At 50.8% G+C, this 27790-nt stretch overlaps 3 protein-coding genes across 3 annotated transcripts; 2 read left to right on the plus strand and 1 right to left on the minus strand.

Annotated features, from left to right (window-relative positions):
* Window positions 1-4832: 4832 nt before the first annotated feature.
* Window positions 4833-10988, plus strand: nmo (serine/threonine-protein kinase nemo). The gene is made up of 6 exons (XM_003744927.2): window positions 4833-4894; window positions 9114-9299; window positions 9446-9701; window positions 9968-10508; window positions 10690-10786; window positions 10874-10988. The coding sequence occupies exons 2-6, from the start codon at window positions 9160-9162 to the stop codon at window positions 10926-10928; spliced, it is 1089 nt and encodes a 362-aa protein (XP_003744975.2). The 5' UTR covers window positions 4833-4894; window positions 9114-9159; the 3' UTR covers window positions 10929-10988.
* Window positions 10989-14587: 3599 nt separating this feature from the next.
* LOC100898277 (aldehyde dehydrogenase, dimeric NADP-preferring-like) lies at window positions 14588-18016 on the plus strand. Its single transcript, XM_003744833.2, has 2 exons — window positions 14588-14877; window positions 16077-18016. The coding sequence occupies exons 1-2, from the start codon at window positions 14769-14771 to the stop codon at window positions 17510-17512; spliced, it is 1545 nt and encodes a 514-aa protein (XP_003744881.1). The 5' UTR covers window positions 14588-14768; the 3' UTR covers window positions 17513-18016.
* Window positions 18017-18032: 16 nt separating this feature from the next.
* Window positions 18033-26262, minus strand: GluProRS (Glutamyl-prolyl-tRNA synthetase). The gene is made up of 15 exons (XM_029111888.1): window positions 26062-26262; window positions 25474-25631; window positions 25193-25350; window positions 24827-25092; window positions 24190-24725; window positions 23570-24075; window positions 23278-23491; window positions 22436-23188; window positions 22009-22221; window positions 21648-21866; window positions 21280-21510; window positions 21066-21198; window positions 20169-20242; window positions 19600-19929; window positions 18033-19487 (listed from the first exon to the last, which is right to left on the minus strand). Exons 1-15 carry the CDS (start codon window positions 26174-26176, stop codon window positions 18048-18050), a joined length of 5346 nt encoding a protein of 1781 aa, XP_028967721.1. The 5' UTR covers window positions 26177-26262; the 3' UTR covers window positions 18033-18047.
* Window positions 26263-27790: the final 1528 nt, after the last annotated feature.

The following is a 27790-nucleotide window of genomic DNA, read 5'->3' on the forward strand; positions in this document are numbered from 1 at the left end:
GGCGTGGGGGCATCGGAACCAAGATCTCCGGCGGAGGCTTTCGTCCCGGGTCGATAATAATTGTATAGAAATCTTCGAGCAGGTTATCGAGAATCTCTTAGAATCCGATTCCGGAAAGACTTTCTTCGAAGCGTTGAAGCTTTTCTTGCCTTGTTCATTCGCCACACGTACGCCGTTCGAGCTTTTGTTGCTCCTCTTGTTGTTCCCAACCAGTGCAATATTCGCCAGTGCCATTCTTCGTAGAGTTGTTTGTTTCGGTCCGATCTCACTCGTTTCGCTTGGACGACGTGGTCCGATCGAGTAGATCCGATCTAGATTTGGGTTGTGATAGTCGAGTTTCTTGGTCTCTGATCTCTGAATATCTCAGAATTCGGCCATACAGATTAGTACCGAATACAGCTGAGGTATGTCAACCTGTGTCCCATGAGGGAGAAGACGATTGTTCCAACCTCGCATTCAACGAAATCTCTGGATCGTAGTGTTCGAGCAAAATCTCGATCCGTAACGGAAGCTGTAGCTCCTATTGACGACCAGCCAAGCTATCTAATCGCGGCGGTATGGGTCAACACGCTAGTCAGGCAGTAAATTACGCTCCTACGTTATTCCTCGAGTGTTCAATGTGATATTCGAACGCAACCTTCATCCTCGCCTCGGTCGGATCACGCATTCCGAGGAAAATCATTCCAGTGCGGTAGCGCCATCGGATGTATCGTTGTGGGAATTTGTTGCGTATGGTTAGCTGTATGCCCGCGGAATGGAGTACATGGATATAGGAGGAGACTTCCCCATTCCTGCGAGACAAGATTTTATCCAGTGAAGATTCGATGAAGTGTGCTACATAAACACATAACTGGTCAGCAGATGTGAGATTGAACGATACACGGAATAGAAATTCAGTCAGGAATTGGGAAAGCAACCATCTAGAGCAGTAGGAGGAAGCCGTAGCATCATTTACAACCCGCGAGTTCCTCTTCCTCTGGAGTTCAGAGTACCAACGAATCTCCTGGGCCAGTAACGCTTCCTGCAACGGGAGACTCGAAAAATGGCTCGAGGGGATTCTTCTCGGGATTCGGAGAATCCGGGGAGCCCCATGGCAGCGGGTAGAGCGGAAGCATATGTCAGCGTTTTATTGTTCACTGTTCAAGTTTGTGCCAGCTTTCGAAAGCGGACTTCAAACTTTCCCTTGCGCGAGCAAACCTTCGCATGTGCCGTCGTTGACCATCGCCGCCGTTCAAGTCGCTTCATTCGACCAAGAAGTACAATGTAGTTCTCCTCTGAATGGAATTTTTCGGCAGAATTCAGCATTTAACAGGTCGACAGACCCAATTTGGACGATCCACGCCAAAACTGTAGTGGAAGCCTGTACCGATGAGGTCAGTTTGAAGTTGGCAGTGAGCGAAGTTGCAATTTCGAGGAGGGGATTCGGGGATGCTTGATCGCGCGTCTGAATATGTACGGAGTTGCTTTCTTCGCGCGAGATGGGGAGCCAAGCTCCTGAGAACTTATCAGAAAATATTGCGTTTGCCAAGAACTGTTAATGCATGCCGTAGTTGAGGCAGGGAATCCCTTGGCTCGACAAAGGAACAAAGAGTACAAATTGATTAGCGAAAAACGATCTTAATCAGTTCAAAGGGAATGCGTCACGTGCGCTGTCGAAGGATATAATATGTATAAGGATTCCTTATCCGAGTCGAATCATTAGCCAACGACAACATACATGCTAACTCGAATGTATTCAAAACTCGATGCCGATGCATTTGCATGCGGGCCTGAGGAGATAAATTTCATTCTCTGGATTGACGGAAAGTTTTAGGTGATATTTAGTGTAATGATAAGTCTCAAGCCGTATCCTAAGCCTCTAGAGAGTTTCTGGAGATCTTCTGACGTAATAAACATCAATCAGTTATGAATCACCAACAAGGTCCCCGGAAGTCGTCCTTCTCTGTCCCGTCGCCGGACATTCTTCAGAGTCCTCGGGGAGAGACGGTCACACATCCACACTTTCGATCGCCGGAACCTCTGATACGAATCCGAATCTGATGAGGCGCCCTCAAATCTCGAAAGTCCGCAACCGGGACTTCTTATGAAACGCATGTCTCGATCGGAACTCTCGGAAGGCATTCGAGCTTCGTCAGTGTGCGACCTCCACGGCCCGGAGACCTCAAACTACTCGAGACGAAATAATTATTTTATTCATGAATTATTATTGCTTCATGGTAGGGAATAGAATGGGTGTGATCGTCACATATGAAAGAGTTCGTCGAGGCGAGGGCCTTCCTCCGGGGGCGCCTGCTGGAACCCTATCGACCGATTTTCCCCCGTCAGAGATTTGATGCAGTCGCCAATCTCCTCAGAAAACAGGACAGCCTCTCCAGCCCACACGCCGGAGGTCTCTATTTCGACATATCCGACAGCAAGGCCAGCGAAGAGGCTGAATTTTTCCCTTTCACCCTTGGCTCCAACACCCCCCACTGTTCTCGCCACACTAGAGTAGCTAGCCACGTATGTATTCCTAATATAATATCCGGTCGTTGCCGGGAGCTTGACTGACGTGCTCCCAGGGTTTGTACCTAACACACGCCAAGCGATGCTCCGGTCGTATGAGAAGCCCGATGAAGTTCTCGTTCTACGTCCGTCGAGTGGGGCGCATACATTCGTATACTCCAACTCGCAAACGCCGACTCCGGAACGACCCTTCGGAAGACCGACTGAAGGGAGCACATTTAGTCCCAATTTGGGAAAACGCCAATCCTCCGGAAGACTTCTATTCGGAAGTCTCCCAAACGGTCCGCAGACACTTCCGAATAGAAGTCTTCCGGAGGATTGGCGTTTTCCCCTCCTCACCTCAAGAATCATTCGACTGTCTGATGCGAGATCCTCAACTCGTCGATCTTTGAGACGAGCGTGGTGGCTCGATTCGACGAGAACAGGACATCTCATCGAGGTGTCGGCGTTGTGCGGGCGAGCTGTGAACCTTCCCTGCCCGTGAGACACTTCTCGCATTTCCTCGCGCAGCCGCTGAATAACGACTGGACTTAGGGTTTTTGTTGACCGCCGCTTTCCGCAAGAAAACGCCGTGTCGTGGTCTTAACTCAAGAAGTTCAGGCGAGGTCGGTAGCCGACCGGGGTTTGACGCGGATCCGGGCAATAAGGCTCAAGAGGTGAGTTTCGAGAGAAGCCCTCACCTGGAATTAGCATTTCTGAACCCCTACTCTCACCTGCGGAATTCATGCCAGAGAACCGTTCTCGCCCGGACTTTCTCTGAGGTCGACAGCTTTGGAGAGGTTGCGCGAAACGAACCCCACCCCTACCCTCTATGCAGGCTGCAGTGAAAACAGCGACCCGGTACCTGATCCAGTACTTCAGAGAGCGGGGGAACCTGACAATGGTTTTGACGATTCTAGAAGGACGGAAATCGTTAGCATTCGAGACACGATGGTGCAGGATCGTGATGCCAATCCTAGCTTCGCTCACCATCATACTCCCATATCCATCTACGATACTCTTTGGCGGGCAAAAAACTCCATTGTCGTATGATGATACCATACATCTTGATTTCCCGTATGACTTCTCTCTTCAGATACCCTCGGGAGCATTCTCTGCTACGTCCACACATCCCGCGATATTCTTGTATACACTTCTGCTGTAATCTCAGGCTGCACGGAGTCATTCATGGAGAATCGCCCGATACCTCAGAAGGCTTTATCTCCCACATTTCTCCGCGGGGATAAAATACGAGCACGGTCTCCCCGTCAAAAAGACTGTGAGCCTCACGGCCAGCTCCGCGCCCGGACCGCATGACTCGAGTCTCGACGAAGTGTGGAGGTGTGAAGAAGCGCCCTGGTGCTCTCGAGGCGCCAGCGATGATCCTAACCACCGGCGACATTAGCAGTCTCGAGTTTCGTTCTCATCGTCCGGCGGGGTCGATCGTTCATGTCCGAGTAGTATCAAGGTTCCTTAATATGGATTTCAAGAATTGAGGAGATTGCAATCGTCGCCGCCAGATGGCGCAGCTGACTCGGCTGGCTAACCAAAACATACGCACGGGTCGCTAGTGTCGCTCGTGTGTTCCTCTCCGGTCGTCGTTTGGTTGCATTCTGCTGCAGCAGCTCCACCAGCAGCCAAAGGCAGCTGGGAACGAGGAATAAGCCTTGGTTTGTTCGTTCGCTACCGCCACCGCAAGAAGCCAAGCGGTAGCAGCAACGAGGAAACACCATCGCGGTGAATGATTCGGGAGACGTTGTCGTCGGAGTGACAGGCCAGTGAGCGACAAGTGACCACCGGGCTAAGCAAAAAGATTGCTCATGCCACTCCAACTTAGCTTCGTCGTTCGACTCTCACAAGCATCAGGGTACTCGCGTCAGGTTGGCGGTGCACAGTGAGATAAAAAGCTCGCCCAATGCGAACCGACTGATCGTCGACCATCTCAGTCGAACAGTCACTTCTTCACTTCGTCGATCCGTGCTGGTCGTCGTTGAACGAGCGTCATCAGCAGTGCCCCATCGTGCTGTTGTCGGAGAGTGCGAGCGACTCCTCGTTTCGCGGGCTAACCAGCTAGCTGCCTCGTTCCCCAGAACTGGAACCACTGCTTGCAACACTGTGGACCCCTCACGTAGCAGATTTGCAGTTGCTGCGACATGTTTGCCGTGGGAGCTCAACAAGCGACTCTGAATGCAGCAGCTGCTATCCTAACAGCTTCCCAACACCAACAATTTTATCACCATGGCGTAACGCCGCACCATCACCAGCAACAGCATCACCATCATCATGTAGTGAATAACACAGTGAATACGGCGACAAGCAACTCTGCAGCTGTTGCTGTAGGTGCCTCCACTCCCTCTGACATCCAACAACCTGAGAGACCTATCGGATACGGAGCTTTCGGAGTAGTCTGGTGAGTAGGATATAGAAACGAAAGATAACTGTAGTTGGGTAAGGTAGCTGGGTAAGCTCAGAGATGGTAGACTTAGGTTTCATTTGATGAGATAGTCCGGCTGCTAGCAGAGGAGCCGAGAAGCGGAGCCACCTGCGGGTAACAGGTGTTGGTGAAGATGCAGCTCCCGAGATGCTGCTATAGCTGCCGCTAGCGCACCAGCTCGCGTCGACCTTGCGGCTGGACAAAATCTTACTTTCTGTTAGATATTCCGCGGGAAACGATGGTTGAAGCTCCCGATTAGGAGTAGCCAGCTCCTGGGCTATACAGGAAATTCCATCCGTCATAAATCATGAAGGAGCTTCCTCGAGGAATTTGGCACCGACGAGGAGCTGATGCTCTGGCGATCATGTCCCCAACTTCTCTGAAACATCCAATAATCGGCGTCACCGAGAAATCCGCCAAGAACTCGACCCGAAAATTCCCTATAGACTGAGATTCATGCTATCCCGTAGCATCTTCATGAAGACGTCCCGATGCTAAGGATCCTAGCGGTGGCTCGATATTGTACTCATCAGTCATGAAGTCGACTTTCGTCGTTGAACCCATGTCGCGCTCATAACTCCCCTGATGGTATCCGAGCTTCCTTGCGATGATGGTAGTATCGGGCAGGCCGACTTCATCGCGGTTCTATTATATTCTGAATTCTCGCAGATGTCGAGCTCATTATCGCCGTCTATGGGGTTGGCGGCGCGTATGACGTTTCCCTCAGACCATGTATCTGCATCGAATGCGGAACGAGTACCTGCAAACCTATGCGAGCTCAGCGATCGATCCGGGAGCCCCAAAGTCGGAAGTATCCGGCTCACAGTGAAAATACCAGAGCCGCCTAAAATTAGAGTTCACTGTCACTCGGGTCGGCCGCGCGCTATTAAGTGTTACTGACCAAGGTCAAGATGTGACCCAGACAGATCTCCGTTGTTTTCAATGTCTCTCTGGGTAGAATTCATACGGTGGGCGAATCGAGGTCGCATTCAGAATTTTTCGCTCACCATGCGGGGACTGCATTTTCATTATTCATCCCGCTGTCAAAGTTGAAAACAATCACTTGTTTCCTCCTGGATCAGTTGCGATGAAGATAATCTCTTTCGTGCCCTACGCTACATTTCCGTCACGAGATACTCTATATGAGATGAGATCGGTCGACGAGAGCATGAATGTCATCGAGTTCGATCCGATCTATTGCCCGAGCAATGATCCCCGCTCCTCACAGTGCCGACACTCAATAGATCCGCTCAAGCGCGATTATAATCAAGATCAGACAAACGCTGAGGACTTCGGGAAGGCTCCTTGTTCTCTCGGATGCATTCCAGAATTTTGTCGTTGATTTAATTTCCCAGCGCTAGCCCCTTCGCTCCAAAGTCGACAAGAGAATGCTCCCGAATCGGGATCTCCTGAGCTACCTCATCGATGGTTCTTCCATCTTTCTTTGCATTCTCTCCCTGTATCTCGGTTGAGGAGGGCGATAAGAGTGTAGGACGATGCCATCCGATCTTCTTCCGGAGGATATGTGATGAATAATTATGCCCGAATCTTTGCTCGATGTTCTCGCAGGGTAGAAGTCAGCAGGTCCTAGGTCGTCAAACTTAATTCCGATTCGATTCTAGAGAAATCCGCCGCCTCGTTCAATTAAGCGGAATCTTTCGTGCGATACCCATGAAGTCTCGGGAGCTTTGAAGCTTCGGATTAAGTTCCAGGGTTGTTGATCGCCCTGTTCTTGTAGTATCTCTAGCCTCCATTCATTCGGCGATTCCACTCATCATAGGAATGTGAATCATTCTCTCGAGACTGCTTCCTCGTCTTTTCATCGTACCCAGCAAGCACGGAGATGAAGCCATATGCCGAGCTGCTCCTGAGTTGGGTTGTTAGTGCTGGCTGGGTCTCTGCGGGCTGGGTGAGACTGCATGAGCACACTATGCTTTCTCAGCGCGGATTGTAGTGCGAGGCGAGCCTGCTCACTCGTTTGGGATCGTCCAATCCCAGCAGCGAGTCGACCCCGGCACAGGTTAGGGGGAAGCTTCAAGGTTTGCTGGCGAGTGTTCGAGCCTTCGGAATCGCGACCCCATTCACCGCTCACCTCGATCCAACTCGATGTTGGTCGTCATCGACGCTCTTCTTTTCTACTGTTCCGCCAGTTTTCAATCGGCAATATGATCTGGCAAGCTTGCAACTAGGAGCGTGCGGACTTGGGGCCGGGTCTCGGTACGCGCTACCCTGGGCGGCATTCTCCGAGGGGTGGCTTTCTCGAGCCTGAAATTAAATCGGAACGCCAATCTTCCTAGGCTGAGGAGGTTCCGATCGATGAAGAATCGTGGAACGGCAATTAAGAGCACGACCTGCTCAGAGATGTTGAAATTTCTGGTACCGATCACTATCCGAATCTCGGCTCGAGACGAGAAGCAGGTGAGGGGGCAGCAGAGCTCGAGTTCTGTGCCGGGCGGCTGTCAGCTTCGCCGGCTCGCTGCACGCCAGTGCTCGCAGCACGTACGTATTGAGCGGTCGAACGAACTTCAGGAGAACACACAGGCCCGAGGAGAGACTTATCCGAGCAGCAGAATTCCGGACTTTACCTCCGGGTGAAGCAGCGTGCCGCGGTGCAGTGAATGATTTCCGGCCTCGATTCGACCTATACAAATAATTTTCTCGGAGTACGCTATTTTTCGCACAAATCGCAATTTGTGAGGTAGGGCACGCGGCCGTTAGAGACTCGAAATCTCTCCTTGGTTGCCATCGTACAATGAGGTATCCAGAAAATAGAGGGCAGAAAGTCCCAAACTATCCTTACCTGAGGCACGAGTCTCCACGCAGAATGATGTGTTCACCGCGCGGCTTATCCGGTCGGATTATTCGTCCTCTCCGTGGATATTCCGCTCGCGAATATGAACGAAACAGTTGCGGGAACCGATTCCGATGCGTTTAATCGTCGTCATTCGAATCTTCTCTACTCCCGAGATCGGGATCAATGAGAACGACGATAATAAAACGAAACCGATAATCAGTCGGTCAGAAAGAGCTCATAATACAAATGAATAGAAGACTCTACGTACAGGACATTCTCCGCAGTCCTCGCGAGAGATGCGAGCCGCCGACGTCAAAGGTTCATCTCTCACGAGAACTCGTATACGTGACCGTGAGGCCGTGGTGATGTGTCGTCCTCCTTAACACCTGAACGTTGGCTTCGCCGCTGGGAAAATTACCTCAGCTCGCGGCTTTCCGAGGTCAGCATTTCGACGTCAAAGTCTGCCGTGTCGACTCTCAGTAAGCCTCGCTAACTCTAAGACGAGATGACAGACGAACTGAGTGACTGAAACCCTCATTCAAGCACGAACTCGCGCTCCGCGATCACGTAGACGGCTGTCATGACTGCGGTGGCGTCGATAATGAACGACTTTTTCTGTCGCCTTCAGCCCTAAACCCAGCGTAGTTTTTCCCCAGAACCTCTCGAGGAGATCTCAAGTGGTGTCCACCACTCTGACGCCCGCGGACGGGCTACGGGGGCAACGTCCGACCTTGAGACGAAGCTTCCCGCTGAGGTAGAACGGCAGGGCCGAAATAGGGTGTCGATGACCATTTCGAAACATCGAGGCTAACCTGGGCACGTTGCCGGGTCTAACATACCACACTATATCAGGCCGCTCTAGGCGTGCTGTGGCCATTTGACCTCGGCCAGGGTCTCGTGAAAGCTTTTCTGGCCTCACCGGTGATGGCCTTCGGCCGATTAGGCTGTGGTGTCTGTGATCGAGATGTGGAATATTTTCTTGGAAGACGATTTGTTCTCATCGTCGCTGTCAATCCGTTGCTTTTTATTCGGCTCTCACAACGGGACTCGATTCGATGCGACGGTCGGTCGACTGCAAACGACTTTCGAGCCTCGAAGAAGTCACTCGATTATCTCGGTGATTTATTCGTCGGCTGACCGCGCCGTTCCGATGCTTTTTGTCTGTTCGTCGTTTCCGGAGACTTCCGAAGCAATCGGGAGGTTTCACCTCCGCCTGTTGACTTCTAGAGAAAAGGAGTCTCTCCGCGCTCCCGTGGTTTGCTGAGGTCAGGTGGGATGTGGAGCGGATCATTCCTATAATTATTTATCTTCTAACGTTTGAGGCGTCGCAATCGGACTGCAGATGAGGGTCGCGGAAAAATATTTCCAGCCTGGAGATAAAACCGAGCACACTCTTTTCAGGTCGGTGACAGACCCCCGCGATGGGAAACGGGTGGCCCTCAAGAAGATGCCCAATGTATTCCAGAATTACGTCTCGTGTCGTCGAGTATTCCGGGAGATTCGCATGCTTTGCTCATTCAAACACGACAATGTCCTTTCCGCGCTTGATATCCTGCAACCCCCGCACATCGATTTCTTCCAAGAAATGTAAGTCGGCCATCGCTGTCAGATGTATCGCGACAATCCGCCGCTTCGGGAACAGGATGGAAGAGTGCTGACCGCAACTCCGAGATCATCCAAGAAGTCTCGAGTATGGTCTTCTCGCTAATTTCACCGGAAAATTCTCTTCACAGATATGTGACGACGGAATTGATGCAGAGCGACCTGCACAAAATAATAGTTTCGGGCCAACTTCTGACGACAGATCACGTCAAGGTGTTCCTCTATCAGATTCTGCGGGGCCTCAAATATTTGCACAGTAGCGGAATTCTCCATCGAGATATAAAACCTGGGAACCTCTTGGTGAACTCGAACTGCGTTTTGAAGATCTGCGACTTCGGTCTAGCCCGCTGTATAGAGCCGGACAGCAGGCGTGCGATGACGCAGGAGGTAAGCTTCCGAAATCTTCAAATATTGAGCCATCCTCGGCTCGAGTTTCTGAGATGCGTCTCTTTAGTACTCGCTGAAAATCTACTCAGTCGTGGTGTCTGAGCTTTGCTTCTCCCTTGAGACAACGTGTTGGTTCTACGCGAAATCGGAAAAATACGCTTGCAGTTCTCGATCACACATGCTCCCTCTGTGTGTGATTCCTTGAACTCCATGATGGGGTTCTCGTGACTCGAGATCGACATCTCAGACCAAGCACTTGCTTTCAGGTGGTTACGCAATACTACCGAGCCCCCGAACTGCTGATGGGGGCCAAGCACTACGATGAGGCCGTGGACATGTGGTCTGTAGGTTGCATCTTCGCCGAACTCCTGGGTCGACGAATCCTCTTCCAAGCACAGACGCCCATCCAGCAGCTGGAGTTGATAACCGATCTTCTCGGAACGCCCACATGCGCTGAGGATTTGAAACACGCTTGCGAAGGAGCTCGAGCACACATGCTGAGACGGCCGCAGAAACAGCCCTCTTTAGAACGTCTGTACACCCTCGGCTCGTATGCGACTCCTGAAGCGGTGCATCTATTGACGCAGATGCTCATGCTCAACCCCGAAAGGAGAATAACCTGTACAGAGGCACTGAACCATCCTTACCTGGATGAGGGTCGCTTAAGATACCATTCGTGCATGTGCCGATGCTGTACGACGACACCGCAGGGTCTGAGACAGTACGCCATGGAGTTCGAACCCAGCGCGTTGGCGGTTTTCGACGATTCGGTTGAGAATTCACTCAAAACGGTCATGCAGGTCAAAGGTAGGCATTTCGGTGCTTTGTGAGAGACACTTGTCAAGGTTCGCGCGCGGTTCCCGCCTCGCTAGATTCTCGGCTCGTTTTATGCTTATCGAATCTTCTCATTTTATGGAGCCTAGAACCACGATCCTTTAGGCAAGCCGGATGATAACGTATTGGGACTAATTCATGTTTTCTGGCGCAGAAAAACTCCATAAATACGTCTCCGAACGTTGTCTGACGACAGGGAGAGTACCGCTGTGTATAAATCCGCAATCAACGGCATTCAAATCGTTCGCAAGGTGAGCATAGTCTCGATCCCCTTCCCCTAGACCGGGGGACTTGGTTTTTAGGAGCATCTCGAAATTTCTCGATTTTATGTTTTGCAGTTCTACTGTGGCACACCCGTCTGAGCTTCCTCCGTCACCTCACCAGTGGGATTAAGTTTTCGAGTGTCCAGCTTGTACATATACGAGACCGTCGAGTGATGATCGATGGCAACCGAACGGCTCTTCCTGAATATCTTTCCCTGCCTCGAAGTTGAAGATTGATGGAGAAGCCGTACTCGCACAACTTTAATCAGATTTTTCGGCGTCGATGAAGACGATTCGCTTTCGCTCACTGTCCCCGATGATCGTACACCTAAAGCTGCGGAAGACATTGCTACAATAGATGTTTGAGATACCCTACGACCTGCGATAAGGAAGGAGGAGTCGCGGCGCCCTCCAGATGAATGGTCAATCTGTCCATCACTAGGACACTTCTACGCTCCGAAACTAAGCGCGAACTACTCGCCGGCGCCGATTCCTTCATGGCAGCACTGGCAGTATCGGTCACATGTCAAATGTCTCGCCTTTGTGAGTCGAATTTTTAGCAGCGACTGAGCGAGCTTCTCTTCAATCCTGCATTTTATATTCTGCTGTCGTAGGATTGATCAGATAATCAGATTGACCAGTTCACAGAGCAGACTTTGTGGTAGATTATATTTTAGAGATCCGTAGGTAAGTCGAAGCTTTCCGATGAGCTGTTCGTATAGCCCAAAACGACTTTGTGCTGTTCCTACTCTGCATTGATGTACAATCCTAGACTCTCCGAGACAAACGAGCCGGCAGTCCGACTAGCGGACGAGCGGGCGCTAAGCTTGAAATCCTTGGGCCAGCTCAGCCTCGCGGTGTCGTGAAATATGCTAACAGGGCGATTGCGGTGATTTGATTCTCCAAGAAAAAAATCTGAATGGAATCATCTTAAAATTAATCCATCCGTCCTATCGCTCGCCGTTCACACCGCGCCATCCAGCACCTTGTTAGTGAGACAACTCGAAACTTGTGAATCGAAAACTACTGCTACTCATTCGGACTCTTCAGCAACTTTTTCTCACCCTGACGGTCTACGTTTAGAAACTCTCAATACAACAATCTATACACATACATAAAAACAATATACATCCTGACATAGATATATACAGACATGTATCTATACATATACATCTTTTCATATTCGATGTCGTTCATCTGTGTCGTCCTCGCGTCCAGATAGCGCCTGGTTCAATGCTCCAGATCAGATTGTTGTGCTTCCTCGAGCAAGGCCTCGATTAATCATTTCCCACGTCGTACCGTAGAGTTCTTGTCGCTTCTCTCTCTAGGCGCGTGTTTCTGCGCACATGTCTACGTCTACGTACACCGTTACTCCACGTAATCATCGGAAACAATATTTGCCATGCCCACGATGTATCGGCATAACTTACGCGATGACGAGTAGTCGTTGGAGCGAGAGAAAATGTATGCGGAAGCTGTGAATGGATGGGGCAGAGTGAGCATCCTCGAATTTTGTGGGTTCGAGTCCATTCATAATAGGGTGTCCGAAAAGTAGGAGTCTTCTCTGATTGAGCGGATGAATTATTTAGGGAGAGTAATGGAAAACGGCAGATCCTAACAAGTGATAATCGTAGAGTAAGCGTACTTCGTCTAGACGCAGTTGAATGCAATGCACACTACTCCCGACGCCTGACCACAGTTCCTAAGTTTCGACTCCGATCATCGTCCTTATCTCGTGACTGTTGGTGCTCTATATTTATCCGAGATGTCGAGCTCTAGATTTCGTCATAGCTGTTCCATCCTTCTCATTTGTGACTCCTCTGTCGTGTCGGTGTGGGATTGGCGAGTAAATAACAGTTTACCATGTGCGATGGAGCTTTTTTGAGATGGAGATGTCTCCTCCGGGCTTCATCTTTTTCGTTCCTACGAACGGGAGTCGATCCTGACTCGAGTTTTGATGCCGTGAAATGTTGTGACGACTCGAAACGTTCCTTCCTCAAAGTGGATAATCGCGAGTTGGTGGATGTATTCGTCTTGTAGAAAGTCGACGTTTACATAATCGAATATCTCAGCTGCGAGTCAGTATCCGCAGATGCGAACGTTAGAGTCTAATTTAGATTTATCTCGAACGGTGCGCTACCACAACGACTGCTGCTGCTTTTCCTCGTGTAATGGTTCTGTATTTCTGGAATATTTGTAAAAAAGAAAGTACAACCCGACGCAGACCGTACGGGATCTCGACAGAAAGGATCGTCATCCGCCGTTGTCTCACATCTCTGACCGAACCTGACGGGCTGACGGGGAACTCTCCATCCGGTGGGGGGGGGGGGAGTTCCCTGTACAAACTCGCGGGGAATCGAGAAGCAAGCGAGAGCTATGCCTATCAATATCGGCCCGAGTACTTAAGTTGTGATCACCTGGTTCCGCATTCAGGACCGCAATCGCGGCTGGAAGCATCCCTGGAGGACTTCGGATCGCTGTGTTCTAATTTTAGCCTTATTTCAATTTGTGTGACTTTGTCTGAGAACTGAGAATATTTGAGATATTTCGCGGGAACCGCCCCCAACCGTTCATGGAGAGCGATACGTAATGGAATTTGAATCATTATCGGATTGTCGACTCTGCTGTCGAACGAAGAGGGAGAGCTCCCAATATAAGGAAAGAGATGAGAGATCCCCGGACAATTTCACGAGTCTCTCACGCGATCGCGGGAGAGTGATGAACGGTATCTTCTATTCTTTCCGGGTCTGAAGGAGCTCTGATCCTCGTGACTTGGATGCGGGACCTTGACTCAATAGATCGGGAATATCCACGGACTGATTGTACGAGGTGTTCTCCTTATTAATTAAGCGACTGCCAGTCATGGAAGCCGAGTGGCTTCCCGTCTCACTTATATCGTCGCCTATGTTGCGGGTTCCGGGTTACTCTCGTAAGAGTGTTTCCCCATGATATTTTTGGTGTCGGTCCGATGGAATGCCGCGGATTGATCTCGGCGTGAAGAAATCAAGGTTTGAACATGAATTCGCAGACACCCTTGTAGTTATGATGGATCAGTCCAAACAGACCAGCTCAGCGGCGGCGTGCTTTTCTCGTGAGATCCCGTATATCGATTGAACGCCATCAGATCCTTTGCAGGAATGGCGTTTGAAAGAATTTATATTTCCTGATGATGATGATATAACTTTGTATATGTGAAAGGAGCGCGGAACGAGAGAAACACAATAAAACGAAGACATCTCTTTCAACGATGCGACGAGTGAAGGGGAAAATCTTTTCTTGTCAGAGCCCGGCTTCGGAGTCTCGAAGTGGATCGATGACGTAATGACTCGGAGCGGAAGTCACCGCTCCGCTGGATCGAGGTCTCGATGCTGTAGTCGGGCTATCGCTCAGTCGCTCAGTAGTGGTTCTCCACACCGAGCTCGGAGACCAGTTGGTTTGACTCCATTCGAGAGTTAATCTATTCAGGTTAAGGCTCGTATTGTTGCTACCGAATAAAGATTGGGAAATGACTGGAACATATCGCTTTCCCTCCGACTGTATCCTCGAGTCTACATCATCCCGTTAGCGCAAACTCTCGCATTCACTACGCTCAACATACCGACTGTATCGATATACTGATTCTCCAATCCTTTTAGACAGGACGGTGTAGATGGGAATCGAGCAGGCAGTGACTTGACTGGAAAATGCGTGAGCTATCAAGGGAAGAAACGCGAGAGGGCGCTCGCTAGCGGCATTTCATTCCACGGCCCTCTCCACAGTCGCGTCGCACGGTCGGCGATCGCCTGCCACCGCGATCGGTGTCGGGTGGATCTGGTGCCGTCATCTGTTGCTGAGACTGTCTCTGCCATCCCGCAACATCACGGGCGGATTCAACGACCGTCGCCCCACTGACGTTCTCATTTGACCGAATCAAAGATTCATTTGGCCACGATCAATCGCAATCTGATCAGTCTGCACTTCTGCAGCGACAATGGCCACCGTAGAACGAGTGAAGCCCTTCCACCTGCTGCAAGAGCACGAAAAAGTCCAAACCAGATATACTGAAGATGTTGAGGTGCTTCGCAAAACTTTCGCTTCCGGTAAGCCCCATCGACGTTCGCAGAAGCTCGCCGATCTAGTTCGTCGTGCAATCAGAGGAGCTGCAGGTCCGCCTCTATTTGTTTCCAGCTCAATTATCGCTCGGAAGAGGAAGTATGGATTCGAAGAATCCCAGAAAGAGATTGTCTAGCTCGATCTGTACCAAGACTTAGGCGAACAAGTTTCCGAGCGGAACACCCTCGATTTCGTCAATGGGTTCGACGTATCGTGCCATGGGTATTTCTGTCAGAATATCGTGACCAGCGTAGATCGCGTTCATTTTTAGACAGATTCCGAATGAATTGGTCGAGAACGCAGTTTTTATTTCCTATTCATAGAGTTGCACGCTCATCTGCCGCGGAACAGAGGAAACTGAAACATTGACACCGAGCTTGCTCCGCTTCGTGGTCTTCGAAAGCCGTCGCGCCGTACGTTCTTTTCCAGCTCACGATGAGCACGTGTACGGTCGACGAAAACACCGAGCTCAGTTGAGCAACTGTTCCCCTTCGCGTACTTACTCGGACGAGCTTCTACCTAAAGGTCGACTTTTGCTGTTCCGGAATCGCGCCCTGGGACAGCATCTATGTTTTCCCCCTTCGCGCTTTCCCCAGTACCCGGTCGGGGAGCTCAAGATATCCGGCTGCGCCTAAACAGCTCTCAGTCTCGGATGGAACGTTCGTCATGGCAATCTTCTCATCGAGAGTCGAGCTCATCTTCCGAAGTTGAACACTTGGTGAACACTTTTCTCTCTAAAATTCCCCAAGCACAACTGTGGCATCTGTAAACCCACATGTGGTCAGATGATCGAATCTCCAGCTGGGAAAACGCTGCTGCGAGCGGTTCTCATTCATAGGTCTCAATGGATACCGTGGCTCGAATTGGAGCCGCCCTGCGCATTCCATTGGATTGACGCTAGCCTCCGGCTCGTTATTGCGGCGAGACAGTACCGACAAAGGTTCCAGCAGCCCAAAAAGCCCTTATGGGATGTGTCTTGAGTAGGGACGTTCCGGATTTGTATGAGGGCACCGTGATCAGATGGAGAGGGATCAGATTCACTTCTGGGCGAATGGTGGACACCTCAGGCCGCTAAGACCTCAAAATTTCCGAGGTTCGGACGCTTCCCACGAACTTAGCGACTCTCACCCTGAACTGACGCGGTGGTTCCTCAGCCGCATCATAAAAATCGAAATTATGGTTTCAGGCAAAACGAAAAGCCTCGCTTGGCGGAAAGATCAGATCCGGAAACTTCAGCAATTCATCGAAGATCACTACGAGGATCTGGTCAACGCCGCGGAGAAAGACATCGGCAAGAGTCGTATGGAAAGCGTCCTCTACGAGGTCGAGTTCGTTCTCAACGATATTCGGGGCGCCGATATCGAGCTCGAGGGCTGGATGAAAGCCGAATCCGTCCCGAAAACCTTAATGACCGTCCTGGACCGGAGCTTCGTGCACAGCGAGCCTTACGGGGTGGCTCTCATAATCGGAGCTTGGAACTATCCCGTTCAGTTGGTGATAAGTCCGCTGGTAGGGGCCATCACAGCTGGAAACTGTGCCGTTATCAAAACAGCTGAGCTTAGCCCGAACACGTCAAAGGTCATGTCTAAACTAACGGAGTACCTGGACAAGGAAGCATTCCTGTTGATCAACGGCGGGGTGGAAGAAGCAACGGAGATCCTCAAGGAGAAGTTCGATTTTATTTTCTACACCGGCTCGGTTTCGGTTGGGAAGATAATTTACGCGGCTGCTCAGAAATACCTGACACCGGTGACTCTTGAACTCGGGGGCAAGAGTCCCGTGTACGTACATTCCGATGTTGATCTTGAAATGACTGTCAGACGCATCCTTTGGGGAAAGTTCGTGAACGCCGGACAAACTTGCGTCGCTCCCGACTATGTCATGTGTCACGAAAGCGTTCACGATAAATTCATTTCGAGCACGCACAAGATCATTCGTGAATTTTTCGGCGAAAATCCTCGAGAGAGTCCGGACTTCGCGAGAATCGTCACTCAACGTCATACCAAGCGACTTGTTGATCTTCTGAAAGACGCTGATATTGTTCTCGGTGGGGACGCGGACATCGAACAACGTTACCTAGCTCCCACAGTCGTTCAAAATGTGCGCGCAACCGATCCCGTTATGCAAGAAGAATTATTCGGACCTATCCTTCCCGTACTGCGAGTGAAAAACCTCGACGAAGCTATCTCATTCATCAATGCGAGAGACAAACCTCTCGCGGCATACGTTTTCGCCGCTCATGAGAGCATCGTCTCCCGCTTCCTCAACGAGACCTCCTCAGGATCCGCGTGCGTGAACGACGTAATGGTGCATCTGTCGGTCGAGGGTCTCCCGTTCGGGGGCGTCGGGTCGTCGGGAATTGGTCGATACCACGGAAAGCATTCCTTCGACTGTTTCTCAAACAAGAAAGCCGTTCTACAGCGGGACTTCTCTTGGATCGGGGAAGCTGTCGGGAGACGGAGGTATCCTCCTTATAAGATAGGGAATATCGACTTCTTCAAATGGATTTTGAAGCGTCGCAAGAGCTACCTTGCTTTCACGTCGATACTACCATTCTTGTACGGAACTTGCTTCGGTCTGTTCCTCGCTGCCATCTACAGTTTTCTCAGCTCTTCTCCGTGAATCAGCCTCCGAGCTCGAATCCGGGCGCTGAAGAGAATTGCAGATATCCTCCGAGGCTTGACTCTCTTCCCCGAACTGGAGCCAGACTCATAACGGTTCAATCGGACCGAATTTCTTCGAAAGCGCATAATGTCGCAGTTGCTGGATGGCGGATAGTCGTTCCCGGAAAAGCGCAATATGAACATGACATATCTGAGCGAATCCATATCGTATACGAGGTTATCTTCATATTTTTTATTATATACATTATCTACGTACGCCTTCGGCAAATTACTTCGATTGGAAAGTTTCCGCTTCGATTTCACTCTGATCCGAGAGTATGGAATGAGGAGTTTTCTCCCGACGGATTGACCGATTCTGCGGCGGAGGATGGGCCCCGCGCCAGGCTTGAGCTGCCCCCCATGCGAGGCGACCACAATTCCAGTGCATTCGAGTTTCCATATGAGCAAGCCCCGTGAAACAGGCTTTCAAAAGAGATCCAGGAATAAACTCAAATTCATCAATTTTTATTTTATTTCATAGTGATGATAAGCCATCAATAACTTCTGCCAAACAGAGTATAGAACTGCGGTTTCCGACTGCAGGCGGTATTGATGCACCTCGACGTGTCGCTTATGGTCTTGGGCTGCTTGAAGGGAATGCACAGGCTTTTCGCTCCCATGGCCGGCGAACCAGGTTCGGCTTCTTCCCTCGTGGAGTTCTTCTTTATCTCGTCTTCGCATTCGGTATCGCCACAGAATGGCGCCATCAACATACACTTAGCTTCTAGGAATTTAAGGAAATCCGCGAAATTCTCGACAATTTTCACATTTTCGCTCATTTGCTTGCTCGCCCTCTCGAACATATCGTTCTGAATGGTGTCCAGAAGCGCAACGACCTGATCAGCGGAATTGAAGGTTGCCTTGCTCATCAGGTCCCGGCGGACAGCGACGAATTGATTGCTGGTCACGTCCTTTGGACCGACTTCAACCCTCACCGGTACTCCTTTCAGTTCCCAATGATTGAACTTCCATCCGGGAGAATAATTGTCCCGGCTGTCGATGTGGACCCGCAGTTTGAGCTCTCTGAACGTCTTACATAGCTCCTTACATCTGTCAAGAACGGCCTGTTTGTCTTCCTCTTTGAGATTGACGGTGAGTCCGCACGGTATTATTACTACTTGATAGTGAGCGACCTGAGGAGGCACTACGAGACCCTGGTTGTCCCCGTGAACCATGACCATCACACCAATCGAGCGGGTTGTGAGTCCCCACGAATTCTGATAGGCGTACTCCTTCTTGTTTGTTTTGGGATCTTCGTATACGATTTCGAACATCTTGGAAAAATTCTGACCGAGGTGATGAGAAGTCGCGGCTTGGATCCCGCGACCGCTAGCCGGAATGTAGGCTTCGATAGTCGTCGTGAAATGTCCTCCAGCAAACTTCTCTTTCTCGGTTTTCTTGCCGCGGATCACGGGAACCGCCAATAGTTTCTCGTATACATCAGCGTAGAACTCTAGAATCTGGTGAACTTCTTCGATGGCGTCTTCGGGGTTATCGAACGCCGAATGGCCTTCCTGCCACAAGAACTCACGAGTTCGCAAAAACGGTTGCGGATGCTTGAACTCCCAGCGGACGACATTGCACCACTGATTCAATTTCAGAGGAAGATCTCGGTGGGATTTGATCCACTTCGCATACGCAGGATACATGACGGTTTCCGAAGTAGGTCTGATAGCGATGGGTTCGGCGAGATCTGTCGAGCCGGACTTCGTGACCCAGGCAACCTCCGGGGCGAAGTCAGCGATGTGCGCTTTTTCTCGTTCAAGGGCCTGGTTCGAGACGAACATGGGGAAATAGCAGTTTTCGACACCCAGACTCTTGATTTTCTCGTCGAAGAATGCGTGGATTCTATCCCAGATTCCGAAGGCCCACGGTCTCAATATGTAACATCCAGACACGTCGTAATACTCTATCATCTCGGATTTGGTGATCACCTACAGAATGGGAAACGATTGATGAACTGAACTCAGTTGGAGGTCTCATGCCCGAGAATCTTATGCGAAAACGGGGAAGGGTGTGCAAGACACTGCCATACGGAATGCGTACCTGTGAATACCAATCAGGCAGGTTCTCTTCTTTTTTTGCTTCCAAACACAGTCTGGTTTGCTTCTTGCCATCTTCAGTCGGCGCGGGAGCTGGGGCTTTCTTCGCCTTCGGCGCCGACTTGGTTTGAGATCTGGGGGCGGCGCCGCCTGCGGGAACCCAATCCGTGCCAGTGGTCTCTTTGTACTTCGTTTTCAGTTCCTTCAGAGTATGAACTTCACTCTCCACATCGGCCTTCGGAGCCTTGTTGAGTTTCATGGCACGGATCTTGTCTCCGACACTCCTGATTTGAGCATCGATGCTGTCTCCGTCCATTGCGAGTGATTGCCGACCCTGCAGCGGCACCGAGAATTGAATGCATTTGATGAAGTCTCTAGATTCTATAATTATTTCCAGGGGCTGGGAGGGGGGGGGGGGGGTGGGCTGAAGTTTCCAGCTTCTGGCTGTCTGGAGTTCCCAGCATCTGGCTGTCCGGAGTTTGAAGCAATCTCAAACTTTGGACGCATGTCCAGGTTGAGCGTCATAAAAGGAAAGCTCCACAGCAGCATGACCGCGAGTAGCCTTGGACCCACCTGTAGCGACTGTGGAGGTACGGGCGCCGAAGTTGCAGCACTGTCAGAAGTTTTCGTCTGTTTTGGATGACTTCCTGCAAGAATCGAATTACACCATCAGTCACAATCCTGTTAGACCCACTGAAGGGAGCACCGGCCCACGTGTTGGTCGTCTTTCTAGAGGATCGCTTGAGCTGGATGTTTTCCTTCTCCTCATTAGGTCCGAGCCATCAGATGCCCAGTCTCGGAATCGATCTGTCCACCGGTCGTTGAGCAAGCAGTTGATTCACTCAGGCACTCTATTGTAGATATCCCAATTCCTTTCACAGCTGTTTGAGCACCGATGTCCCGAATCGCCGAGTGTCGTCTGCTTCAAGTTCGGCCAGGGGACCGAATAGTACGGGACCAGAAGATTCAACTCGGAATTGTCATTACCGGCTGATTTCCGGGAGACTCGGAGCGACGATGATCAGTCCGAGACAACTATAGAAGAGCATCCGTGTCCCGATCGTTGCCTCCTCGGAATGGCGCCAGCCCCCTGTATCGACCGCGGCGGACACGTAAACTGAACGGGAAAGGGTTTTCCTCCACGTGCTGTGAGCTGGCGCTACCGGGATACAGTCGTCACACAGGGCGAGCCCGATCGATAAACGGCTCGATGAGATGATCTAGCGAGGTCCTCTACTGGATATGCCCATGAGCTCAGTCAGCTAGGAAATATCGTCCAGGGGAAACCTCGCTTCTCAAGTTAGAAGATAGCTTGGACCATTGATCCGGAGACCGACTGAGAGAGTTTATCATGAAAGTGGATGCGGATTAGGCCGCAGCGGAGAATCACAAAACGCAATCGAGGAAAAACCAGGTACCGAGGACAAAGATTTATTGGATGTCTACTATGCCAATCAGTCGGTCACCTACCCTGCGTCGGCTTAGCCTTGGGGTCCCAATCCTGACCGCTGGCTTCTTTGTACTTCGCTTTCAGGGACAGGAGAACTTGGACGGCTGAGGTTACATGATCCTTCGGCGCTTTTTCGGCTTTCAGCTTCCTCACCTTGAGCGAAAGGTTTCAAATTCAGAAAATCGGTACAAAAAATGACATCGGAGGACCCATGCCTGATCATAATTCGTTCACCTTATCGCCTTGCGTCTGAACCTCCTCCCATAATGCGGCGTGGCCGGACTGCTCCAAGGATGCGACGGCGAGAGATGCGGCGGCGGGGTTCGCGGCGCTCGGTGAGGGTTTCGCATTCGGGTCGTAATCGTGACCCGCAACCTGCTTGTACTCGCTCTTTAGCGACTGCAGAACCTGAACGGCCGCCATGACTTCCTCCTTTGGAGCTTTGTCAGCCTTCAACTTCCTGACCTACGGAAGAACATCACGGCTCTCGAGAAAAGTCATTCCGGCATACGCATTAATTCTCGCGTCTGAGAGACTGTTATGAGGAGCAGACGTTTCCGAGGCGATCTGCATCAGAATCAGGGAAGGATCTCGATATCTACCTTGTCTCCCTGCGCCTGAACCTTCTCCCATGTAGCTATCGGATCGGTTTTCCCTGCGGCAGCCTTGGGAGCGGGAGCGGATAGATCCGCTGAAGGTTTCGATTGGGCCTCCCAGTCTCGCCCCGTAGTTTGCTTGTAATCATTCTTCAGCGACAAAAGGACTTGAACTGCAGCGGCGACTTCGTCCTTGGGTGCTTTATCAGATTTCAATTTCCTGACCTAAAAAACAGAAGTTCATTCGCATCCAGGTCAGTCGTGCTCGCCTCTGATACGGCTCCTCCCGAATCCTCAGCGTGGAATCGACTCTGACGTCTCCCGCTGACCACGGTGCAGCCCTCGAGAGACGATATCGTGTCCTAACCTTGTCCCCCTGAGCCTGAACTCTCTCCCAGGCAGCTACCGGATCCGTTGTCCCAACGACAGCCGATGGAGGACCCGCTTTCGATGCCGGTCTGGAATTGGGATCCCAATCCTGTCCCGTGACTTTCTTGTACTCGTTTTTCAACGACAGCAGGACTTGGACGGCCGCGGTCACTTCATCTTTCGGAGCCTTACCGGCTTTCAGTTTCCTGACCTGTGCAGAAAAATCGACTTCATAAGGTGGGAAAAACTCGTGCTCTCTCTACCGCTCTCTGACGTCATGAATCTCGGGGCTCTATCCAGCGGCTAAGGCGGAACATCTTCCAGGAAGGGGTAAGGGGCACACTCTGGGTAGGGGAGGGGGGTGGCGACGACGCGCTCTGTACTCGATCCCTACCCCTCATGATACGCGTCTGGGTCTAACTCACCGTGTCGCCCTGGATTTGAACCTTCTCCCACAGACCGTCCGGCGCGTTGCTCTCCGAAGCGGTTGCTGCAGTTACCGATTCTGGAGCTTTCTTGGGATCCCAATCGGCTCCTGCGTGCTTCTTGTAAGCCTCCTTCAAACGCAGTAGGACTTGAACTTCTGCATCGATGTCTTCTTTTGGGGTCTTCGCAGCCTTCAATTTCCGGATCTTGTCCCCCTGGGACTGGATTTTCCCCCACAGAAGATTCGCATCCACTTTTGCCGGTCCCCCTGTCGGGGCGCTCTTCCCACTATCGTGTATGGGATTGATCGGAGACCAATCCTTTTCGTAGCAGGTGCTGTACTCGGTCTTCAATTGCTCGAGATTGTCCTCTAGAGCCTTGAGATCGCTGGAGGCACATTTCTGAGTGCGTAGTTTGGCAATCCGATCTGCCTCCTCCTTGATGACTTCCCAATGATTGATGAGTCCCTCGTTGTTCGATAGACTTTCGAGAACAGACTTCGAATCCGTGAGCGTTTCGAGCTTACCCTCGAAGAGCTCTCGCGCAGCGAACGGGAGCGAAGTGAGATTGGTACTCCCGTCGGGTATGTAATTGAAGCTCATCGTCGGTGGAGTCGCTGTATTGCCCGAGAGCCGGGTGTCTGGCTCCGATTCGCAGATGAAGAAACCTTTGCGTTGGATTTGAATGATATCCCCTTTCTTCACGCCAGCCAAACTCGATTCCCCTATCATTTGAACGTCCACGAACGAAACCTGGAGGGAGTCGGCGAGAATTGCTCGAGTTGTTATACGGAAGCGGGCTACGGAATGTGTATCACCTCGATCAGTGTGTAAGGACGTACCTTGCGTATGAAATTCTTGAAGTCGTCGTCGGGTGCCAAGACTTTTTTTGAGATGACATTGTCGACGAAATTCGCGGTGAACGGGACTTGCGGAGCGTTCTTAGCAATCCAACTGACTTTCAACGTCTTTTTGTAGTCTCTATTCTCCAAGTCGGCCGTCGCTGCGATCTGGCGAGGCAGAATCGATTTCTCAAGACGAAAATCCTCACGAAAGCTTCACGAGGGAGAATGTTCACGAATAGTTTCTCGACAATATATCTCACTCACCTTCCTTTCCGCAATGGACCTCCGCTCTATTTTTACGTTTCCAATGTTCATGAAAGTGACAGTATCTCCGGGTTTCATTCGCAGTCCGTCCGCGTGGTCTATGATCAGCAAGGAATCCACAGCGACCTTGCGGGATCCCATGAAAGAATCTTTGGGATGCCATGGAGCGTTGGTTGTCGATCTCTTGAGACCGCGCACCTCAACTTCGAACGCGTTGTTCGCGTTGACGGCGAAGAAGCGTTTCGCACTGGTTTCGATCCGTTTCTTGTTGAAAGCCCATAATTTATCCCATTCCATCGTGACAACCGATTTCGATGAGCCCTGTGCGATGATGAATTCCTTGAGGCCTTCGACCGTCAAACCGCGACGCAGGATTCCCCGTACTGTGGGCATTCTGGCATCGTCCCAGCCATTGACGTAGCCCTCATTGACCAGATAAGTGAGTTTCCTTTTCGACAGCACCGTGTTTGTCAAGTTCAGTCGGGAGTACTCGTAGATATGCGGTTTCCTCATTCCGAGCTTCTCGAGAACCTATCGGAATACAAAATGAGAACAGATGAGGTCGGATGTTTTCCTCCATCGATGTTCCACTACTCGACTGTCTCCGGATGGATTCGGAAGGGAAGCTCGAAAGGTGACATTTACCCAGAAATATTGCTCGTCGCGGTCGTGGTACTCGGTCGTCCTCAGCGCGTGGGTGACATTTTCCAGGGAATCCACGATGGGGCACGCGAAGTCGTAGGTTGGATAGGCCTTATATTTGTCACCCTGACGAGGATGGACGGCCGCCTTACATCTGTAGATGGTAGGGTCTCGCATGCAGCCATTGTTTGAATTCATGTCGATCTTGGCCCTGACGCAGCAGATGAGGCCATGGCTTGTGCCCTTGAGCATTTCCTCCCACAATTTCAAGTTCTGCTCGATAGAGTTATCTCTGTTCTTGGAGTTCTGACGAATTTCTCGTTCTTTTTTCATCGTTTCGGGATCTGTGTCATCGACGTACGCGTCGCCCTGTTTCAGCAACTGGACGCAGTACTTCTGGATCGCCGGGAAATGATCCGATGTGAATGTGAAAAGGTCGGGTTTCAGACCGAGTAGGGCGACGTCCTCCAGAATGACATGCTCGAAGTCTTCTTTCTCCTTGTCGGGATTGGTGTCGTCAAATCGCAAAATGAGTTTACCTTGAATATCGGATGAATCAGGATTCTGTCGTTACCGAAATAGCGAAAGTCCCTTCGCAGTGATTTCGCGTGAGGTCTCTTCCTCGACGATGTCAACTCACCTTTGAAGGCAAGCTGGTAGTACTGATTCAGCAGAGCGGCTTTCGCATGACCTATGTGGAGGTATCCGGAAGCTTCAGGCGGGAACCTCACGACAACCTCACCCATTTTGGCACCGGGCAGATCGACGAATTTCCCTTGATCCTGGTTAGCGCTCGGGGGTGTCCCGTTCGATTCGCCAATATCTCCAAAAGTGAAATCCGCTTTGATCTTCTGTACTTTCCGCACAGCGCTTAGGAGAGACGCATCTGCCTCCAGCTGTTGCAGCCTGAAAGTTATCGAAGAACGGAAGTTTCGCTCCCCCTACTCAGCATCGATAGGTTCGGGAGCTCAGGTCTTAGATTATTATTCACTCTCATTGGATTTACCATCTCTTCGTGTTGACGCCGATAGAAATCCCTCTCGCGTTTCTGGACTTCACATATCCGTACATAACGAAGTCAGCTATAGTAGCGTGCGAATGGGACGCCAAGAAATTGGACCGTTCCAAGCTCCTGTCAACTTCCTCCAAGCCGTGCCCAGGCATCTATAAATCAATTATTAAAATTTTGAGAAAGTCCATTTATAGCCGCAGCATCCGCGCGGAGGTGATCTCCACGAACCTCTATTGGTTCAGAAATAAGACTGCTTCATTCAGGTTTCCACTCACGGAGCTGAAGTCGAGCCAGTAGTCGACGCGCGTCTCTTCGAGTGCATCCCTGCCGTACAGTTGCCGTTTCGGGGCTTTTCTGGCTAGATAGCGGCACAAGGCGAATTCCCCCTTGAGAACTCGCTTCCCTCCTGAACTCTCGCGGAACGTGACGTCATCTGAATGAGAAGCATCGTTGAAAGATCCAGGCGGCTCTCGCGCGCCTCACCGTCACCCGGGATTATGCGACAAGAGCCTGCGTCCGGTCGAGTCGGTAAGGTCTCTCGTATATGATGAGACACAGTGAGATAGGAACTTACATCGGATGATACCCGATTGCTTCTAGGACAGGGTGGATATCTAACGATGTTGGAAAAAGCATCTCAGACCCTCTTCAGCGTTCTTGCGCTCACGACTCCGAACGAGTTTTGGATTCAGAGTGACTGAATTTTCGCGGGGAAATTCGCGAATGCTGATGTAGAGCTACATGGATATCAAAGGCCTTCGAATCGTGCTCCAGAGGAGAGCACAAATCGCGTAGCTGGCAACGGCCCAGTACATGGGTCGTTTGATTCTTATCGCGATTTCTGTCGAGCAGCCGAAACCTACCGTCATTTTTGATCCACTCCGTTTCCAGCTGGACGTCAGCGGCGACGGCCTCCAACGTGATTAGAACACTGAGCGGGATCCTTCCCTCGCTGATGACAATTTTATCGGCTTTCATCTTGGAAAAGCTGGGCTACCCCGAGCGATCTAGGATTGCTGGTAACAGACTTCCACAGGGACCCGCACGTGTAGATTGGGCTCAGTGAGCTGTTCTCTTTCCTTCTGCAGCCAAGCAAAAGCAAAAAGGGAGAAGTCGCCGCTCTAGCAGACTACCACAAAAGTAAACGACAACTGGATCTAGCTCCGCGCGATCAACGGAAAATACTCGAGGAGCTATAAGGACATAGTTTCCCGGCTCGGGCGACTAAGAATGTACACGGGAGCGTAAGTTTAGGACATGGCCTTCGGATCTCGCAGGAACATGTCGGTGAATCGGTGGGGAGCTCCTTGCGGCGTCGAACTTCCCGAATAGAATCACATGTTTAGACGGGTCTAGGTAATCTTACATCACAACAAAGGCCGGCGGCCATTTTTTTTGAGGGAGAGGGTGAAAACAGCTCAGATTCTACCCGCTGAATCAACGGCGCATGTCTAGGTAACCTTACATCACAACAAAGGCCGGCGGCAGTTTTTTTTGAGGGAGAGGGCGGAAACAGCCAGCATTCTAGCCGCTGAATCGAAGAGTCACTAGAGAGAATCGGAAATCGGATTGATTTCCGAACTTTGATTTCTTCGGCCCATATATGACGAATACGGAATTCTCTATAGCAAATGACGTGGAATCTGTTCAGCTACATGGTGGAGACTATACCAAATCGATCAGGAACGTTTGTGAATTTTCATACCGATTCTCCCAACATACCCCAATATATCGCTATTCACCTGCTCTGCGAGGGGGAAGCTTATATCCGAGTGATGATACCGTCAACTCATATCCTCACTCCCATATTCGAAACCCCTCGTGAAAGCCGACAAGTTCCTTTCGTCCGAATCTCTGATAAGTCTCAGCAACGGCGATGACGCGACTCAAAGAAAGGGTTTATCAAAGACCTATAGGTATAGAATATATAATATATCGTCGACTGCAAATGTCTTCCTCTTCATCTGTATCAACCTGAAAGGCGACCTCGTTCACCCTCTCCGGATTGCATCGATCTATGACTGCGTCTGGGAAAACCCTCAAGTGGCCCCTCATTCCGGAATCGATATCTTCGTGTTGTACAGAAAGCATTCTTAATTGAAGTTTTTGATCAGCTTCTCACATCATTGCTCAGCAACCGCGCCAAAGCGACCCCAGGCAAGGGTGGATCGGAGAACTATAACAAATTGCATTGAAATATGTTGAGAAGAAGTAGATGATATGCCCCCCCCCCTCCAACTTATGCATGGCGTCCTGTTCTCTCGAGAAGTCGACCAACTTGGTCCGTGTCATCCCGTAGAGGATCCTCCGATCTTCAATGAGGCTGAGGTTTCGTGGCTAGGATCTCAGTCGTCAATACTAATTACCGAATGTTGGAGGAGTCTTCTCTAGATCTCGATTATTGATTATGATCGCTCACTCTCTTGTAGATCGAATCCTTGTGCCTCCCCATACTTCTGTATAGTACATATATAATCGCAGTGCAAGATGAGGAATACTCCTAATTATGTCCAGCTGACAGGAGCCGTCATGAACCACTGGTTTAGAAGAGATTTTCGGGCGATGAATGCCAGACTAATTGAGATTATTTTT

Source organism: Galendromus occidentalis, unplaced genomic scaffold, assembly GCF_000255335.2.
Source record: "Galendromus occidentalis unplaced genomic scaffold, Mocc_1.1 scf7180000077475, whole genome shotgun sequence".
NCBI lineage: Eukaryota > Metazoa > Arthropoda > Arachnida > Mesostigmata > Phytoseiidae > Galendromus > Galendromus occidentalis.

Excerpts from the sequence above, each read along its gene's own strand:
- nmo (XM_003744927.2), top strand. The coding sequence starts at position 9,160 with ATGCCCAATGTATTCCAGAATTACGTCTCGTGTCGTCGAGTATTCCGG. Across the intron at positions 9,300-9,445 it reads ATCGATTTCTTCCAAGAAAT|ATATGTGACGACGGAATTGA; the intron begins GTAAGTCGGCCA and ends TTCTCTTCACAG. Across the intron at positions 9,702-9,967 it reads GGCGTGCGATGACGCAGGAG|GTGGTTACGCAATACTACCG; the intron begins GTAAGCTTCCGA and ends ACTTGCTTTCAG.
- LOC100898277 (XM_003744833.2), top strand. The coding sequence starts at position 14,769 with ATGGCCACCGTAGAACGAGTGAAGCCCTTCCACCTGCTGCAAGAGCAC. Across the intron at positions 14,878-16,076 it reads TCGCAAAACTTTCGCTTCCG|GCAAAACGAAAAGCCTCGCT; the intron begins GTAAGCCCCATC and ends TTATGGTTTCAG.
- GluProRS (XM_029111888.1), bottom strand. The coding sequence starts at position 26,176 with ATGAAAGCCGATAAAATTGTCATCAGCGAGGGAAGGATCCCGCTCAGT. Across the intron at positions 22,222-22,435 it reads TTCAAATCCAGGGCGACACG|GTCAGGAAACTGAAAGCCGG; the intron begins GTGAGTTAGACC and ends TTTTCTGCACAG. Across the intron at positions 19,930-20,168 it reads TACCTCCACAGTCGCTACAG|GGTCGGCAATCACTCGCAAT; the intron begins GTGGGTCCAAGG and ends GTGCCGCTGCAG.